This window comes from Lissotriton helveticus, chromosome 8 (genome assembly GCF_964261635.1).
Source record: "Lissotriton helveticus chromosome 8, aLisHel1.1, whole genome shotgun sequence".
Classification (NCBI taxonomy): Eukaryota; Metazoa; Chordata; class Amphibia; order Caudata; family Salamandridae; genus Lissotriton; species Lissotriton helveticus.
The window spans coordinates 1,524,511,742-1,524,527,625 of record NC_136069.1 but is presented as its reverse complement, the minus strand read 5'-3'; the positions used below and the strand labels follow the sequence as shown (position 1 = coordinate 1,524,527,625).

At 47.0% G+C, this 15,884-nt stretch overlaps 1 protein-coding gene across 1 annotated transcript in view; it reads right to left on the bottom strand.

Moving 5' to 3' along the window:
- The window catches only part of RSF1 (remodeling and spacing factor 1), a 713,574-nt gene that overhangs the window by 110,448 nt on the left and 587,242 nt on the right, over positions 1–15,884 (bottom strand). The window contains exon 14 of the mRNA XM_078658500.1: positions 5,676–5,893. Coding sequence (XP_078514626.1) covers positions 5,676–5,893 — 218 coding nt within the window. The remainder of the gene's footprint in view (positions 1–5,675; positions 5,894–15,884) is intronic.

Sequence of the window (15,884 nt, the reverse complement as noted above, 5' to 3'; positions counted from 1 at the left end):
CGCCGTGTACCTCGAGCTAACCTAGCCTAGCCTACATGGATGTTGAACTGGGTTCTGGGAAATGGATGGGTGCTCAGAATTGCTGGAATCTTTGGGCAGATACAAGCACGCTGTAGGAATCGAGCATGCTTTCTCGTGTTGGTGGTTCAGTGTATTATATGAGGCCGGGGTTGGAGCTGGAGCGAGGCATGTAGGTGTGCAAAAGTTTGATGCAGGTTACTTGTGCCGTGCAGTGTGTTCCACCTTCAGCTTACGGCTTGCTCAATCTGCATTATTCACGTCTTTCAGAGAGAGCGACATAGTGTCTGCCTCGAGCAGCATTGGATTTAAAGTTACATTCTAGTGCTTCTTGGACCAAAATTCACAAAAAAAGCAGATTTCTAGGTCACCAAATGTAAACAATGACCTAGCCGATTGAGCAAAACCTCTTAAACATGGCGCCAGAGAGCTTTGAAAGTAGTGTTTTGTTTTTTCTGGCTATTTGGTTTTCAACAGCCGCGGCTGCTATGTAGCTTGGCTCGAAGTGCTATGACGCAGTCTACGTGTTGATAGCTCCTAAAGGCATTTTTATTCACATTACAATGAACATTTACTCACTCTCCATATGATTTCAAGACACAAGCTCAATTTCCCTCTTTTTCCTTTACTTTTTTATGTTTCTGTACATCATGCTGAAAAATATAAGTAGCCAAACATTGTTTTGTTTCCCTACACCCACTCTTTTTTTCATACCCGCAGGATCCCAGCCTACAATTGTATATAGAATTGACTGTCAACTTTAAAAGACAAATGGCACAAGCAACAGAACCCCCTGTTCCTACATTTTCCATAGCAGTCACAAACATCTGTGGTTTTGAGCGTTGGCCAGCTTGCTAGGATATACATTTCTTATTAAATATAGTTTAAAGTGATTGCTAGACTGCTGTGACCTTAGTGGTACTTCTGCTTTTCAAGCTGGTGATGTCTTGACACAAATTTTGTCTGTTTTTTTGGTCAAAAACCTTTAAATAAAAACACATTTTTATTTTCCTCCAAAAGAGAAACTCCAAATGTGCCCGCTTTTCGTATGAGATGCTAACTTAATGCATAAATTTAGGTTTTGAGCCCATAGTTCTCCCAAACCCAGGTACCGTGCTAGAAATGTCATTTTTTATATTGTTTCATTGAGGGATTTATTCCATACTAGCCCATACCTTTAGGCTTTCAAATTAACAGTAGCTTTCCATTTTACTGATTTGTGTTTGCCCTAACACCGGCAGCAAAAGCCAAAAGCAGCTTCCTGCAGCCCCCCCAACCACCTTCCCTTCTATGTCCTTTCGTGCCTACTGTCCATTCCTTACTCCCAAGTGCCCCGTTCCCCTGCTCTGCCCAGGTCCTTGCTCTCTCCTCTGACCCCCCCCCCCCCGACTCTCCTCTGCGCCCCCCCCCCCTCATTCTGGCTTTCCCATATGGGATTGTGTCCGAAAATAATATTTTTTCCAAACTTATCGCAGCCTGCAAACCACTCTTGCCAGGGGCTGTGAAGCAGGACTCACAAACACCCTAGGGCCCGTGTGTGTTGTGGTGGAGGGTCAGGCTCATTGGGTGTCGCAGCAAACTCTTTTCTTGTCTTTCTCTCTAACTTTCGTGGGGGCAGCGGAGGCGTGTCATTACTTAATGGAGTCTGCTGGGTTATAACTGCTCTCAATTGTGGAAAAGTGGTACTGTATGTGTGAGAACATGGGCTTATTCGCTGTATGTAATACTGTTAGGGTGCTCTGCCTACTCTTGGTAATGTGAGAGGGATTTGCCTGTGTCTATCAAAGAAGGTGGTTAATATGTACAAGAGGGACATCTTGCTTGCTCCTTGTTCTTGGGTGTCTGTGTTTTTTCTTATCTGAGGGAGGCTGTAATATCGGATCATGTTTCAGCAGCGCTGCTTCCCCCCTCAGTGTCCAGCTGCCCCTCTCGAGCATTGCCTCTCACAGGTCAAGGACCCCCACACCCAACAACAGTAATACATGAGTATTTTGCACTCTGTGCATGTTTTGCTTAAAGCTTTTCAACTTTAAAAAAGGGTATTTAGCCCAATAGACTCGATGCCAGTGCTCCATAAACCTCTGTAGGCAGCTGCCTCAGGGACCACCTCAAAGGGCAAATGCAGAGCGCCAAACTGCAATGAAGAAGTTTAAAAATTGTCCTCCTTCTTTGGAAGAGTGAGCGCCTAAGTGGCAAACTAAACATTTTGCTGGTAATTCTGGAAATACTTGCGGTAAGTGGACCAGATTGCACGTGCCAGGGCCCATTTTACCCAGGCCAAAGTTAAATGAAGTTGAGCAGCTGAAAGGGAGAGAAGGAGGTGTCCTGGCCAGTGATACTTAGCTATATGGTATATTGCATCTGAGTTTGATATGTATTCAGTGTTCTGTTTAATGTGTTCTGTTAGTGGTGTTTGCTGCCTAAAAGAACATTTGTGCCAGCCTCAACTTAAAAGTAATAGTAACAACCCTAACATCTTCATGACTTGTACGCACAAGTGCAGGTGATGTATTTGTGCAGTGGTGTACTATATATGCCACTGTTTCCCAAACTGTGAGTCGCGGCCCACTGGTGGGTCGCAAGCTGGTTTTTGTTGGCTAACAAAAGTCCAAGCAAAAAATAAAGAGGTATTAAAATTTGGTGCCCTCCACCCCCAAATTTGTCTCCAGTTGCGCCTCTGACTCGGAGTGTCCCACAAAAGGGTGTAAAGTGAACGAGAAATATCCAATGCAAATAAGAGCCACTAATTATTTGGGAGACTCTGCAGGAACTGGTCTTTGGAAGAAGGGTCAGCGTTTAAGTTAGTTTTTCACTATGCTGGATATTTATTGCCATCACCTAAGCAAAGTAAAAAAAAAAGCATTTGCAATGCAGTAGGTCTCGTTATGTGTTAGTTATGGCTCCATATCTTCCACCATACAAATTGGACCTCGTTGTAGGTTTGGGAGCGAGGGATAGCATGTTTAATGTGCAGGATCAAGTAAGGGGATTGAGTGCATGTGTGTGGAGGAGACAGGACGATACAGTAGCATAGTGTGGTCTGTACATGTGCAAGTTGTGAAAGGGTGCTTATAGGTGGGACAGCGGGTGTTAAAGGGATTAACTCGGGTGATTAATCTGTGTGCAAGAGTGATGCACACGTGGTGTGGGTATGCATGTCTGTATGTTTGTGGTAGTTTAAATAGCACTACTCCTCAAACGATGTGCATAATTTGCATAAAGTGTTTGTAGTTTAGGAAATCCAGGTGCGTAACCACGCCCAGCACCTCCAGCGCTCCACTACAATACCACCCTTCGGGGTATCGGACACATCCACGACCGTGGGACGGGTGACGGAGGGACTCCAGATGAGTCAAGGCTCCTACTACTGAGGCGCCCCGCGACCCTCCCGCCCACGTTAAAGCACCTCGCATCTATGAGGGAGCTTTTTTACTTTTAGACTACACTAACTTAGATAGGTAGTCCCTTCTGAATGGTAGCTCCTTATTTAGCAGCACCGTTTAGTGTAGATACTCAACACCACCCCCCTCTTTTTACACTGATTACACTTATATAGGTCCTGAAGAATTGCCACGGTACTATCAGACCAACAGGGCAAGAAACATGTCGACCCAAAGAGAAGAGCACATTAGTGAATGAACATCCTCCGACAGGGCCGGTGCCTCTCTTCTTTATATATTTCTTTTTAGTAAGGTGAATTACCAACCAGAACAAAACGTATCGCCTTGGAATACGGCAAAGGAACAAAAGATCTCCGATAAAGAGCCCCTTCGCGGGTGCCCGTTGAGCATTGCAGCGCCGGCTCAACGAGGAGCAGGTCCATATGATGAAGCATGACACCTAGCTTGCTGGGTGTGTGAGGACCCTAGTTCCGCAAAAGCGGGATCCCCAATCCCTCTACCTCCTTTCTCTCTTCTCTAACTCACCACCACTAATTAGTTGGTAGGTGATTTTGCAACCCAGAGGAACAGCTTTCTTTTTCTTTGTAATACATGTAGTTTAGGAAAAGCATTTTTTGTTATTGCCGAAACGTATATTAAATGTTTTGAGGGAGATCTTTGCATTGCAGTCTAAACATTTTGTTGAAACAGTGTTTTAAAGTGAGAATAGGGTGCTGCTGACTGATGTGCTGAAACCAGATTTGGTTGGCTCCACTACTGTTGCATTCATGGCAGTGCCCACTGCACTCTTTTGGAACTCAAGACGAAGAGCGAGATGGAGCAGAGATCTCAAATTCTCTGGCAACTAACCACAAACAAGCATTTGCAATGCATTAGATCTCGCATTTGCGAGCGTTTAAGCTATTGGCATTGTAAATGACAATGCCTTTCATTTAGGTTTTAAAAACCAACACGTAAATAAAAGGCATTGCCATTTACAATGCCAATAGCTCAAACTCTCACAACTGCGAGACCTATTGCATTGCAAATGCTTGTTTCTTTAGCAGCTCTATCTCTACCTCTTGTGCCCTATTTTTGACCAACGTCGGAGGCTTTCTTGTCCCCATGGGACTTGTCCTTTGAGGAGGTCTGTCCCGTCCTTACATCCTATAGCTCGATCGTACTCTGAAGCTGAACGAACACCTTTTGGAAACTCCTATGATGGTGGCTTTTTCTTTTGATCTGGTAGGAACAGGGAAGTTTCTTCAGCTCCTTCAACTGCAATCTTTTTATGCAGGGCTTATGTTTCTGATGCTCTGAGTTCTGGCTCGCCGGCTTCAACAGTTTTACAGGAAATTTGGAGGCCTTGTCTGTTTTGACTGCACCAGTGGTTTCTTGGAGTTGTGCACTGTTTACCTATGGTCCCTTCTGTGATGAGAACATTCAATCTCTTGCTAGATAACTTAGAGGTCAGGGTCATCTTGGTTTTCACTATGAGCTTCATCGGCATTGACATCATTATCTTCGGAGAAGCCCATCTCCTCCAATGACGGCACGCTCTTCCTCTGCTTCACAAGCTCTGATAAGAGGAATCTCACAGAACCCAACTACTATCAGTAAAGTCTTGGAAAAACCCCAAAAACCCTAATTCCTGCTTCAAGATTCTGCAGGTTCTTTAATTTGTTGGCAGCTTCCCGTAGTACGTTGACTGTGTTTGGGAGTTTTCACTGGGAGTTCCCTTGGAGCATCTCTGAACACAACGGCAGAAAGAAAGAACCTAAATGGTGGTCACAGTGGTGCATTGTGAGCTCAAGGCCACTGTGATATCCAGACTCTGTGTAAGTTGACACCCATTAAACCTAGAACAATTCTTTTATACTATAGCACTCCAGACCCAACCATTAGAGTGCAGAGTTATGCATGCATGTGAAATCACATTATGCTGCCAAACATACTCTCCCCATACTTTTACATGCCTAGTTCAAGGTGTAACAAACTAGTGTGTAGGATATCTATTATTACATGGCTACTCTGGCAAAATGTTCTGAAAACTCTGCACTCGCCCTATCATCACATTTAACATGTATACTCAAGAACCAAATGTCCATGACACCTGGACAAACGAATACAGATGTTATAAAGGTTTTGTGTCCAGAGGTGACTGTAGTCCCATGCACGACCATAAATCTAACAATAAGTTTGCAGAAGCTCTTGATAAGAGGCGGTAGCATTCAGTGTGATTACATCTCCAGACATTTTAAGACAGGCTGCCCTTACCAGATTCATCAGGTGAATCATCATCATCTGTATCCTCCTCTTCATCATCATCTGAATATTTCCGTTTTGTTATCTTCTGTCGTAGGCGGCGACTTTTTCTCATTGGTCTGGCATAGTGACGCCGAGGCTTCCGTGCACCAATTTCTCCATCGCTGTCATTTGACTGCAGATCGTCGCTCTCTGCATTATCATCCGACACAACAAATTCATCTTGAGACCTAAGAAAAGATATTTTATTCCGAAAATATATAAAAAAAGAGGAAGGAATATGCTACTTATCCTGTAAGCATCTGTTTGAAACTAATAGTGCTGTAGATCCACATTCTCTGCATCCTTCTGGTGTTGGGCTCAGATGTTGAAAGTTGTTATTGTTCGAGTTATGAGGTACCCTGTGACTCCTACCTATGTTGGCAATGTGCATGGGCTTCAACTGCATTGTTAGTCTTGCACAGCGGGTGAGCAACTATTGAGTGTAGGTGTGAAACCTGGTGACCATGCCTATATAATGGTAACAAGTGTTAGTGTTAAAGATTAGTTAACTAACATATTCCGTTCGCAGCATAATTGGCTGTAGGTACACAAGTTTTGCATTGAATGTAAAGCAATCCTCCCACAAATTCTTAATACTGTTTGGCCAACGGTAGCCTGTTGATGGGCAAGAATAGTCACACATTAGTGTTTATTAAACATGTGTGGAGTTGACCATGTAACTGCTTTACAAATGTCAATTATGGTAATATGTGCTAAGAAAGCCATAGTTACGCCTTTCTTCCTAGCAGAAAGTTATCTAGGGGAGCAGGGAGAACCCTTTTAGCTTTATGCTAGCAAGTTTGACTACACTTATCAGTTCGCAGAATGGGGAGGATGGGTAGGGGAGTAAGGAATCTATAACTAACTTATGTTTCTTAAAGATATATCGTTACCGAAGGTAAGTAACTTGTTCATCTGAAAGAAACACGTTAGTTATAGATGCCTCACCTTACAATAGATACCCCAGCAATACTAACCCCGGTAGTAGGTCTGCGAACCAAGATAACACCAGAAAGTCCTGGACAATAGAACGGCCAAAGAAGCTTTCTCTCCGGACTTGGCTGCCCAGAGTAGTGTTTCGTAAATGTGTGCAGTTACATCCACGTAGCTGCCTGACAGAAGTCCTGTAGAGAAACTACTCTTCCCAAGCAGTCGCCCTGGTGGACTGGGCACGTAACCCCACTGGAGGCTCCTTTTTAGCCAGAGAATAGCATACTTTAATACACAAAACAACCCACTGAGAAATGGTTCGCTTGTGTATGGCCCAACCTTTCTTGGTTCCCACGTAGCCAACGAAGAGCTGGTCCTCCACCCGGAACTGTTTTGTGTGATCCATATAGAAAGAAAGCGCATGTTTTGGGTCCAGACGGTGGAGCCTCTCCTTCTTTCGAAGGGTGCGGAGGCGGGAAGAAGGTGGGCAAAGTGATGGTCTGCTCGATGTGAATGGCAGCGACAACCTTAGGAAGGAAGGATGGATAAGTCCTGAGAACCACCTTGTCCGGATGGACAGTCAGGAAAGGAAAGAACCTGGAGCTCACTCATTCTTCTGGCAGATGTGATGCTAACCAGGAATGCAGTTTTAAGCGTCAGAAGCCTCAAAGGACAGTTGTGAAGCGGCTCAAAGGGACTGCACATTAGATAGGTTAAGACTAGATTCAAGTCCCACTGAGGCATAACGAAGGGAATAGGAGGTAAGAGATGAGTTATGCCTTTCAAGAAAGGATTAACCACCGGGGAATTGAAAAGAGAAGGCTGATCTGGAAGCCGAAGGAAAGCAGAGATGTCCGAAAGATAGCCCTTGATAGTGCCCAGAGCTCTGCTGGGCTAAAGAAAGAAGAAATAAGAGAACCTCAGAAAAAGGGGCAGATAGAGGATCCACAGCCTTTGCTGTGCACCATGCCACAAACTTGTTCCACCGGCAGGAGTATACCGTGTTAGTGGAGGGACGCCTGGCTGCCAAGATTACAATGCAAACTTCAGGAGGCAGGTCAAAAGACGCCAACCGCCGCCGCTCAATCTCCACGCAAGGAGGTGGAGGATGGACAGGTTCCGGTGGAGGAAGTCCCCTGTTACTGCGACAGAAGATCCTCCCAAAGAGGCAGACTGGTCGGAGGATCGATGGCCATGTTGAGCAGCTCTAGATACCAGACTCTCTGTGCCCAATCCAGAGCCACAAGGATGACTTGGGCCCGGTCGCGCCTGATGTTCTTCAGCACTCTGGGCAGAAGTGGTATAGGCAGAAAGGCGTAAAACAGACCGCAACTCCACTTGCGATGAAAAACGTCGCCTAGCGAGTGCCACCTTGGAAATTCCAACGCGCAGAATTGCTGACATTGCATGTTCTCTTCAGTGGCGAATAGATCTAACCAAGGCTACCCCCACTGTTGAAAGAGACCTTGCACCACCTCCGAGTGCAGACTCCATTTGTGATTTGGGTGCCGCTCGCAGCAGTGGCTTTGGACTTTTGGCGTTCTGGGTGATTGTTTCAACGGGACTGCGAGGACCAGCAGTCTGTGTGCCTCTTCCCGCCCCCTCATCTCACTATATATATTCAGCCACGCCCACCGCTTCGCAGAACGCGCGCCGGGCCAAGGGCGGGCCCGTTTTAGCCCGTTAGAGACCAGAGCGGACCGGGCCATCCCTCTTAGTTGTGCCGGCCTCAATCGGATGAAGAGTCGGCTTCGTGGCAGCCCTCAAGCATTGTTACACCTGAAGCAGGGGAATGGCTGGACGGAAGAGCAGGAGAAAAGCACCGACCCTGGGTGGCTCTGTAGCAGGTACATTGGACAATTTTATTATCAGAGCCAACTCACTTTTATCTCATGAAATAACTTTGATGGAACGGCGGCTTTCCCAAGAAATTGCCACAGCTAAGAGATCCTCGCTGGGCCATATAGCGGACGCTCGTACACCTGAGAAAGGCCCAAATTTGCTTGTTAACGTAGTCTCTGAGCGTGGTGATAATTCAATGACTCCATGTATAGTGGGTAGTGAATCAATTCTATCGTCTATACCCGAGTTAAATCTGCTTGTTAACTCGTCGATACTTTGTCAGTTGATAGTCCTGTAAGGCCAAATACCCGGCAGCTTCGGGGGAATCGGGAGGGGGGATTACCAAAAAGGAAACGAGGGGCGCAAACACATGGTGGGAGGAAGACTAAACAGGCTAAACATTCTATCCAATCTGAGTCTGTGAGTCTGGGCAGGGCAAAGGAGGCCCCTACAGTTACTGTTGTACCAGCTACTCCCCCAGTAATAAGCCCACCTATACAAAATCTAGGTGAACTAAATACTAGTACCACCACACCGGAAAGGGAGGACTTATCTATTGTAAAAATGGTTGCCCTCCTGAAGTCCCTGCTCAACCCCTTAGAAGTTAGGCTTGCTCAGATAGCTCAGATAGAGCTAAGGCTGTCAAAAATTGAAAAGGCAACTACAACAGCCACTGCAGACTACCTGAAAACAGACAAGACCATGCTGGTGGGCGGAGAGTCTGACAACACCCAGGGAAGGGTATTAACACTAAATTCTAACCCTTTACTAATTTCATGTCCTACAGTGGAACGTACTTCTAATAGGACCCCCGCCTCCTCTCCCCTTGCTAGTGCCCCAACACTGGCCAAGAAGTCTAACCTAAACGTCATCCCAGAAGTACAAGAGAGTAGTGTCCCAAAAAAGAAATTGATAATTGATCTACCTCCAGATGCAAGTCCCCTCGTAGTGGTTCTAACAGGGGTTCCTGAGATAAATGATCCAGCCAGAGAATCTTTCACGTCCCTTATAAACAAAGTTGCTGACTGGCTGAATAAAAACAGACCCCTTCCTGCCCAAATTTCCAGTGAGATCCTGATGGTTCGAAGGGTGTCCTGGGTGGGCCAAACGACAAAAAATATTAACGGTGACTGTATTTTGGTTAATTTTAAGGACCCAAGGACTGTAGCCCACATATGCGACTGGCCGACTGCGATTCCCCGACAAACATCCGGGCACTCGGATTATCCTACTTTTACCCACCTGCTCCTCCGGGGTATAATCCAGGGACGGAGACGGGTTGGGTTGAACGTGAAAGCCAGAGGGGTGAGCAGGACGATTAGTTACAGGCCTGACTATCCCCATCTGTCTACCCAATATTCTAATTATAATCGGTACAGTTGCTTGGACATGGTTGACTGACTGCAGAACAAGAATGGGGTTTACCCAGGAACTAGGCTGAAGGACGGACTTAACAACTCACTAATCACGCCTAGCAGGAGCCCCATTGGTAGTCAGGTGGTTAGGACTCGAGGTAGTAATCCGGAGGCTAGCAACTTACCAATGCCATTAGCCTGTTCACCTTTCGGTATTTTAGATCAGCTTAACCCGGCTTCTGGTTTAAATACCCCACCCACTTTGTTGGGCACTCCTGCCATTGTGAGATCAAATGAACCGGCTTCTAGGGTCTCGATAGGGTGCACCACCAGCAGTACTAACCCAGGATCGCGGTTGATTTTGTCTTGGAATTTGGCGGGCTTGCCCAATAAAATGGCTTTTTCGGAGTGAGGTTCGTTTATAGACAAGAACGATGTATGTCTTTTTCAGGAGATCTGGGCTAGAGAGGCCCAAATACGTGGTGGTTTTGCCTCATTAAATGTACCCGCACGCTGGGGGAGGAAGGGACGCCCGTCAGGGGGCCTCACCATCTGGGTGGGCACCCACCTGGGGTGCAGGGCTAAGTCAGTGAATACCCTGTCTGACGACGTCCAATGTGTGGTCCTTGAGTGGCCTAACGCTTTCAGGCTCGCTCTGGTCAATGTATATTCGAGACCTGTTAACATAACAAGTGAGTCAAGAACTATTGAGGAACTGTCTTTATTTCTAAATACCATCCCCAGTGAAACATCGCTCCTGGTAGGGGGCGACCTGAATTGCCACTTTGAGCCGTTGACAGGTATGAGGGATGGTGCATCATTGGAAGAAGATGACTATTGGTCAATACCAGTTACCACAGCTCCTTCGCCTAGGTCATGGACGCCCCTAGCCGTCCAAATTACGGCACTAACACTCAATCATTCAATCAGGGCTTGTAATGGACGTGTGCATTCAGACATCCCGCCAAGGTGCACATTTAATAAGTCTGGACAGGAATTGCGCCTGGATTATATACTGGTCGAAACTAGCCTATGGCCCAAGGTCATTGACTTCAGGGTCAGTCCAAGAGTGGAGAGTGATCATAATGCGCTAATCCTGGAAATGTCCCTTCCCGGAATTGGCAAAGATACCAACAATGGCTGTGATGACTCCGATATGAGGATGACTATATCTAATAACAGACTCCGAATCAGATGGGATAAATTGGCAGCACGCCCTGAGGACGTGTGCAAGTTATATGCACGGATTGTGCCTGTACTTGAAGAGGTTGGCGCCTTAATTACACAACTTCATTCTCCAGACTCGCATAACAAGCTTTTAGCCCTCCATGTGGATCTAATAGACACACTGGCAGAAATTCTTAATCCCCGTGTGACCAAGCGGACCGCAAGGGGTAACAGAAGTTCATGGTACAATGCTGCCTGTAGAAAGGCAAAAGCAGAGCTAGTACTGGCTTTGAAGCAAAACAACAATAAATTACTAATACAAGCCAGGAGAATAGAATATAAGCGTCTAACTAATTGTGCCAAGGCAGAATGGGACCACGACAAGTGGGTTGATTTAACCGCTGCCCTAGTGACCAGAGATTCACGTAAATTTTGGTCAATCGTGAAAACAGGGTCTGGCGAACCATTACCGGCCGTTGAATCAAACATAGCAGCTGAAGTGTGGGAGGACCATTTCCGTGCCCTGTATGCAGCGGACAATGGTGGGATAGTTGGGGAGCTAGGGGGGATATGCCTAAAATCTATCCCACAATTTGAGGTGACTGATTTTACCACGGAGGAGGTACGTGTTGCAATATCCAAGCTTGCAGCCGGAAAAGCCCCGGGGTTGGACAAACTCCCGGGCGACCTTTTTAAGCACAAACCTAAAATATGGGCCCCATATCTATTAACCATTTTTAACGCAGTCATGAGAGGAATGGCGGTACCCTGTACTTGGCTGGGCGCAGAGATTGTCCCCATATTCAAGAAGGGCTCTTCTCTGCTCCCAGCCAACTACAGGCCTATCAGCCTCATTGACATGCCACAGAAATTTTTCACAAGGTTGATTCTAGATCGACTACAGGACTGGATTGATGACCACTCAATTTTGAGTCCCTATCAGGCAGGGTTTAGAAAAAACATATCCACCATGGATCAAATTTTCCGCCTGAATTTATTATGCTGGAAAACTGTCAGGATAGAGGGTGGCAGCCTATACACGGTCTTCGTGGACCTGCGCGCTGCCTTCGATTTGGTCCCGCGAGGGAAACTCTGGTCTGTGCTTCTTAAGTTGGGCATTCCACCTCAACTCCTGAATATACTGATGAGGCTCCATGAGGAGAACTTTGCACGGGTTAGGTACGGGAAGAACGGATTGCTGTCATCCAGATTCCCCGTTGACAGGGGGGTAAGGCAGGGGTGCGTTTTGGCACCCACCCTGTTTTGCCTCTATGTCAACGTGGTAATCGCCCATTTGAATGGCGTACCTAACACCGATGCATCTAAGCTCGCAGGCAGAAGGGTGCCTGCGATTATGTTTGCAGATGATACGCTTCTCTTGTCAAAGTCCCCAATGGGAATTCAACGTGTCTTGGATGGATTTGAGGCATTTTGTGCTGACCGGGGCTTGGAAATAAATGCTCTCAAAACAAAATTCATGATTTTCAATCCACCGGTAACTACACGCCCAAACCCCAGTATAGGCACTACTAGATTAGAAAGAGTCCAGATTTTTGAATATTTGGGGGTAACCCTAAATGAGAGCATGACTTGGGCACCCCAACAAATCAAATCCCAACTAAAACTGGCCCAAATTGCAGGAGGTATCCTCAAGTACTCCAACAAATCTACCATCAACCCTTGGAGATATACAAAATGCAGGCAAGGGGGGCGGTCACCTATGGCGGCGAACTTTGGGGCCACTTATGTAGACCAGAGATTATTACCACCGAAAATAAATTCCTTAGACAACTGTTGGCCATGCCATCCAGCACTCCTCTCCTACCCTTGAGGCTCGATTTGGACCTCAGACCGATAGACGAGGAACTGGGCCTTAAACCTTTAAGATTCTGGCGGAGATTGTGGACAACACCCGAGCTCCTTAATTATAGACAGGAACTCCAAGAAATATTAAGCATACCTAATGCAGGGAAAATCCCATGGTTGATGCATATTAAGAAAGAATGTGGGAAGTTGGTAATACCATCATTGTGGTCCGACCCCGAATCTGCATGTAATGTGGTGTCACGTAAGCATTTGGCCAGACTATTCTATGATAACAAACTAACTGCTGTTTTACATAAGTCCCAGGTCTGCACTCTAACAGAATCCTTTTTAAAAGTTAAATACTTTTATTATTTTGAATCCGTCTTTGATGACATTATCCCTATTTTAACTAGAAAAATATACCTGCAATGGAGATACGGCACTTTACCAATCAGAGCCCTTACTAGTAAATGGTTTCCATCTTCTCCAAAAAACTGTCCTGGTTGTAACTGTGAGCTAGAAAATGACTTGCATGTTCTGTTCTTTTGCCCAGCTTATCAAAAGCCTAGAAGGTTTTGGCTCATACCTGTCTGTAAAAACTTGGGATTTACTCATTGTATGCAAGCCTATAGAATATTTAAAACCGAGCTAACCAGTTTTATCGTATTTGCTGTAGCAACATTTTTGGCAGCTATGTGGCACAAGCGCAGGTTTCTAACAATCACTGCATAAAATTATCTATATGAGTACCTGGTATTTTGACTGTTATAGATCACAATATGGACACATTGCAATTCTTAGGATTTTATGCAATAACTTGTATGGTGTATTTCGGACACTTACCTGTTCCTGTACAGCTGTCAATTTATTTTTGTTTTAACTGAATTTACTACTTGCTTGTAGATATTGTATTTTTTTAACATGTTTTGATTCTCTTTTATGGCAAAAAATGTGCCAAAATAAAGATATATGAATGAATGATCCATCATGCACCTGCAGCTGAGTCTGTCCGCCTTGCCGCTCAGGGAACTTGCCAGGTGTTGAACCACAAGGGACGTTCCAGCCTTGTCCAGAGGCATAGGGTCCACGACTCCAACCCGCCTTGTTTATTGCAGTACCACATGGCGTTGGTGTTGTCCGTGAACACCTGCACTACTCTTCCCCAGGCAGAGGGAAGGAATGCTTTGAGTGCAAGACGAATTACCCGAAGCTTCAGAAGGTTGATGTGCAGCTCTGACTCCGTTGGAGACCAGAGGCCTCTGATCACCACCTCTCCCATGAGGCCGCCCCATCCCAGAAGGGATGCAACTGTAACCACTGTGTGCTCTGGTTAGGGAAGGGAGAGGGATCTGCCGTTGACCCAATCCTGGTTTGTGAGCCACCACTGCAACTGACGAGCAGTGCCCTCCGAGATCTGAACATAATCGGACTGATACACCTAATGCTGCGCCCACTGGAACTTCAGGTCCCACATATGCCAACTAGTGTGATAGACTAACAGGATGCAGGAGGCCATGAAGCCCAGCAGCCTCAGGGTCATCGGGACCAAAACCCGGGATAGAGGTTGAAAGATCAGAACCATAGCCCGAATATTCTAGACTCTCTATTCGGGAGGCTAAACCCCAAACTGCGATGTGTCCAGAACCGCTCTGAGGAACAGGAGCTTCTGAGAGGGAATCAGGTGCAACTTCGGCACATTGATGGAGAACCCCAGCGAATGCAGGAGGTCGGAGGTAGTATGGAGGTGGGAGACGACAGCCTGGGGCGAGCACACCTTCAACAGCCTGACGTCGACATAGGGGAAGACTGGAACCCCTGATCTGCGCAGATGAGCTGCGACCACCACCATCACTTTCGTGAAATCCCAAGGAGCGCTGGTAAGGCCAGAAGGGAGCATGGTGAACTGAAAATGCTTGTGGTCTACCGTGAACCGCAGGTAACGCCGGTGGGTCGGCGGGATGGGGATGTGAAAATAAGCGTCCTGCAAGTCCAACGCTACTATCCAGTCTCCAGGGTCGAGGGAAGACAAGACCTGAGCGAGTGTCAACATCTTGAACTTTTCCTTCCTGAAGAAGCGGTTGACAATCCTGAGATCCTAGATAAGAAGCAGGCCCTAGTCCTTCTTGGCTACCAGAAAGAAGTGGAAATAACAACCACGACCTACTTCTGGGGTAGGAATGCACTTGTGGCTCCCTTGGCCAAGAGAGCCAAAATTTCCTGTTGGAGAAGTGCCAGATGATCCTCCAACATGCAGTGGTATTGAGGTGGCATGGCTGGAGGCGTACACTCGAAGGGGAGGAGTAGCCCCTTCGGACTATCTGCAAAACCCAACTGTCCGATGTGATGGTGCGCTAGTGGGGGAGGTGATGGCGGATCCTGCCGCCCACTGGGGTTTGATGGGACTGAAAAATCGGACTAAGAGGGTTTGGAGGCTGCTGCAAAGGGGGGGTTGGTGGACTGGCCTGCCCGCTGGCCCCCTGAACCACAACGGTGGTTCCCACATCCCCAGCTGTGCGAAGATTGGGAAACCTGCTGCGGCCTGTGGCTCTGGGTGAGACATAGTGGGGCACCCCTTCCGTGGCCACGAAAGGGGCGAAAAGCAGACTGCGCTGGGCAGCTGGAGAGGCCCAAAGACTTGGCCGTGGCCTGTGAGTCCTTGAAGCACTCTAGAGCGTTGTCCGCTTTGTCGCCAAAAAGGCAACGGCCATCAAAGGGCATGTCTATGAGGGTGTTCTGGACATCCCACAAGAAGCCAGTTGATCTCATCCAGGCGTAGCGACAAAGGCTACAGACGTTGAAATTGTCCTACCTAGAGAGTCGGCGGTATCCAGCCCACAACGGATGGTAAACTTCGCCGCATCTCTCGGCGGCGACAGCCTGGGAGAGCACTGTCCGGGCCTCCTCCAAACACGAGGCAGCACCTGCGCAACTGTATCCCACACAGAGTGGGAATAACGTCCCAATAGACATGCAGTGTTTACCGACCGCAGTCCCAAGCTGGCGGAAGAGAAAATCTTCTTCCCAAGATGATCCAGCTTCTTGGATTCCCTTTCTGGTGGAGCGGTAGGGAATGTGCTCT